The sequence below is a fragment of the Halichoerus grypus genome, chromosome 8, assembly GCF_964656455.1.
Source record: "Halichoerus grypus chromosome 8, mHalGry1.hap1.1, whole genome shotgun sequence".
NCBI classification, from domain to species: domain Eukaryota; kingdom Metazoa; phylum Chordata; class Mammalia; order Carnivora; family Phocidae; genus Halichoerus; species Halichoerus grypus.
The window spans coordinates 78720534-78723168 of record NC_135719.1 but is presented as its reverse complement, the minus strand read 5'-3'; the positions used below and the strand labels follow the sequence as shown (position 1 = coordinate 78723168).

The 2635-nt window shown below is 42.5% G+C and overlaps 1 protein-coding gene across 1 annotated transcript; it reads left to right on the top strand.

Moving 5' to 3' along the window:
• The first annotated feature begins 697 nt into the window (after positions 1-697).
• LOC118551897 (olfactory receptor 4Q3-like) lies at positions 698-1703 on the top strand. The gene is given in 2 exon segments (XM_036118045.2): positions 698-883; positions 885-1703. Coding segments are annotated over 2 exon segments (1005 nt in total).
• The last annotated feature ends 932 nt before the right edge of the window (positions 1704-2635 follow it).

The window sequence follows — 2635 nt, the reverse complement described above, 5'->3', positions numbered from 1 at the left end:
TTCAGGGGTAGAATTTAGTGATTCATCAGTTGCAGATAACACCCAGTGCTCGTTACATCAAGTGCCCCCCTTAATGACCATCACCCAGTTACCCCATCCCCCATCCCTCCCCTCCAGTTCATTCCCTAGAGTTCAGTGTCTTTTAGGCTTGCCTCGCGCTCTATTTTCATCTTATTTTATTTTTCCTTCCCTTCCTCTATGTTCATCTATTTTGTTTCTTAAATTCCACGTATGAGTGATTTTTTAATGTAAGTGTATTTTGTTCATAGACAGATTATATTTGATTCTTGAAACAACCTTGGAAGATATTATTATCTCCATATTAGATTGAATATACAAAGAAGAAAACTCGGGTTTGATAGCTTGCCTGAGGTCAGTGCAGTGGTGTAATGATTTTCATGTTCTCATCACCTCATGCGCAGTTCATTGTCTCCCTCCCTCCCTAGTTTGCTGTAAATGCAACTTAAAAGCATTATAGGAGAGGGCGCCTGGGTGGCTCAATCGTTAAGTGTCTGCCTTAGGCTCAGGTCATGATCCCAGAGTCCTGGGATCGAGTCCTGCATCGGGCTACCTGCTCCGCGGGAAGCCTGTTTCTCCCTCTCCCACTCCACCTGTTTATGTTCCTGCTCTTGCTATCTCTCTCTGTCAAATAAATAAATAAAATCTAAAAAAAAAAAAAAAAAAAAGCATTGTAGGAATGAAGAGTTGGAAGCTATGCAAAATATTCCTCATCCTATTATACAGGAATGTGTATTTCCTACCTCACAGAAATGATTCCAAGGTGACAGAATTTGTTCTTCTGGGCCTGTCATCCTCCTGGGAGCTACAGCTGTTTCTGTTCTTAATATTTTTGTTATTTTACATGACTGTTGTAAATAGTAATGGTATTGATAATGGTAACAGTGGGAGCTGATGCCCACCTGCTCCAATCTCCTATGTACTATTTTTTGGGCCATCTGTCCTTCATTGACCTATGCCTGACCTGTATTACCATGCCTCAGATGTTAGGAGATTTTCTACAGCAGGGGAAGATCATCTCTTTTTCAGGATGCTTGGCCCAGATCTACTTCTTGCACTTTCTGGGAGCCAGTGAGATGTTTCTGCTGACAGTCATGGCCTATGATAGATATGTTGCCATATGTCATCCTTTGCACTACCTGTCAGTCGTGAACCGCCAGCTGTGCTTTCAGTTGGTTTTTGTCTCTTGGTGTGGGGGTTTCATCCACTCCATCACACAGGTCACACTGGTGATCCAGCTGCCCTTCTGTGGCCCCAGTGAACTGGACAACTTCTGTGATGTCCCACAGGTCATCAAGCTAGCGTGCATGGACACATATGTGGTAGAGGTGCTGATGGTCTCAAACAGTGGTCTGCTATCTCTCGTCTGCTTCTTGGTCTTGCTATTCTCTTATGCCATCATCCTGATCACCCTGAGAACTCGCTTCCACCAGGGCCAGGGCAAGGCACTCTCTACCTGTGCCTCCCACCTAACAGTGGTCAGCCTGATCTTTGTGCCCTGTGTATTCATCTACCTGAGGCCTTTCCGCAGCTTCTCTGTGGATAAGGTGTTCTCCATCTCTTACACAGTGATCACACCTATGTTGAACCCTCTCATCTACACACTCAGAAATGCTGAAATGAAGACAGCCATGAAGAAGCTGAGAAAAAAGCATGTGGCATCCTTCTGCCATATTAAAGGATGAACAGGAAGAGCTGATTTAGAGAGCATAACTTTCTTGGGACATTCTTAACTCATCCTGTACATGGGTATATGCATGAAACCAATTTGATGACTTTGGCATAAAAGCCTGCATCAAAATTATAAGGCATTGCTGTTGATTGCTACGGAGGCATAGTGGCTTTGGAGGGTGTTAAATATTAAGCAGGGAAGTCAGGAGTGTTTATTGGCCCAGGAATTGAGTAGTAGGTTCAAGAGGACAACTTGAAAGACCAACTCTTCTATCCTTTGTCTATAACTAGTCTTCATTTGCTTATGTCATTTCACTTTTAAATTCTCTTCAAATGAAAGAAGGTATCCCATCTCCTTTTTTGTCCTGCTCTTCTGGGTGTAACAACTCCTAGGTAAGGGGGTTCCTTCTGATGTCCATCAGAGTCCCTTCTGAAGCAGTGTGAATCCCTTTTGTCCTGTCTCTAAGAAAGCCTGAAAACAGCACTAACCACCCTACATATTAATGTTCACCTATGGACTGTGTTATATATTGTGCCAAATTTTAGAAATGCACTTGAATTCAATTCAGGTAAGTGACCGGTGCTCTTAGTGAAGTTTACATGTGAAGGCAAGGAAGCCTGGGAACGCCAGGTGCTGGAAACTCCCAGTGTCCTGCCCTGGAGGCTTCTTTAGAAGAGGCATTGCATTCCCCTTGAGTTTCTTTAAGTGGAGTTACAGCAGGGGCAAGTGTATAAGCTGGCAATAATATTAAGCTCTGAACTGTAAGGGAAAAAAAGAAATGAACCATGGTTTAAAGTACTCATGGTTATTACCTCCAAGTCTCAAAGGTAGTTTTAGAAGTAGGTAATATTATTTAATTTCACTTTTACAAATGAACTCAGACTTTTTTTTTTTTTAAAGGATTTATTTATTTATTTTAGAGAGAGGGAGAGAGAAAGAGAGTGC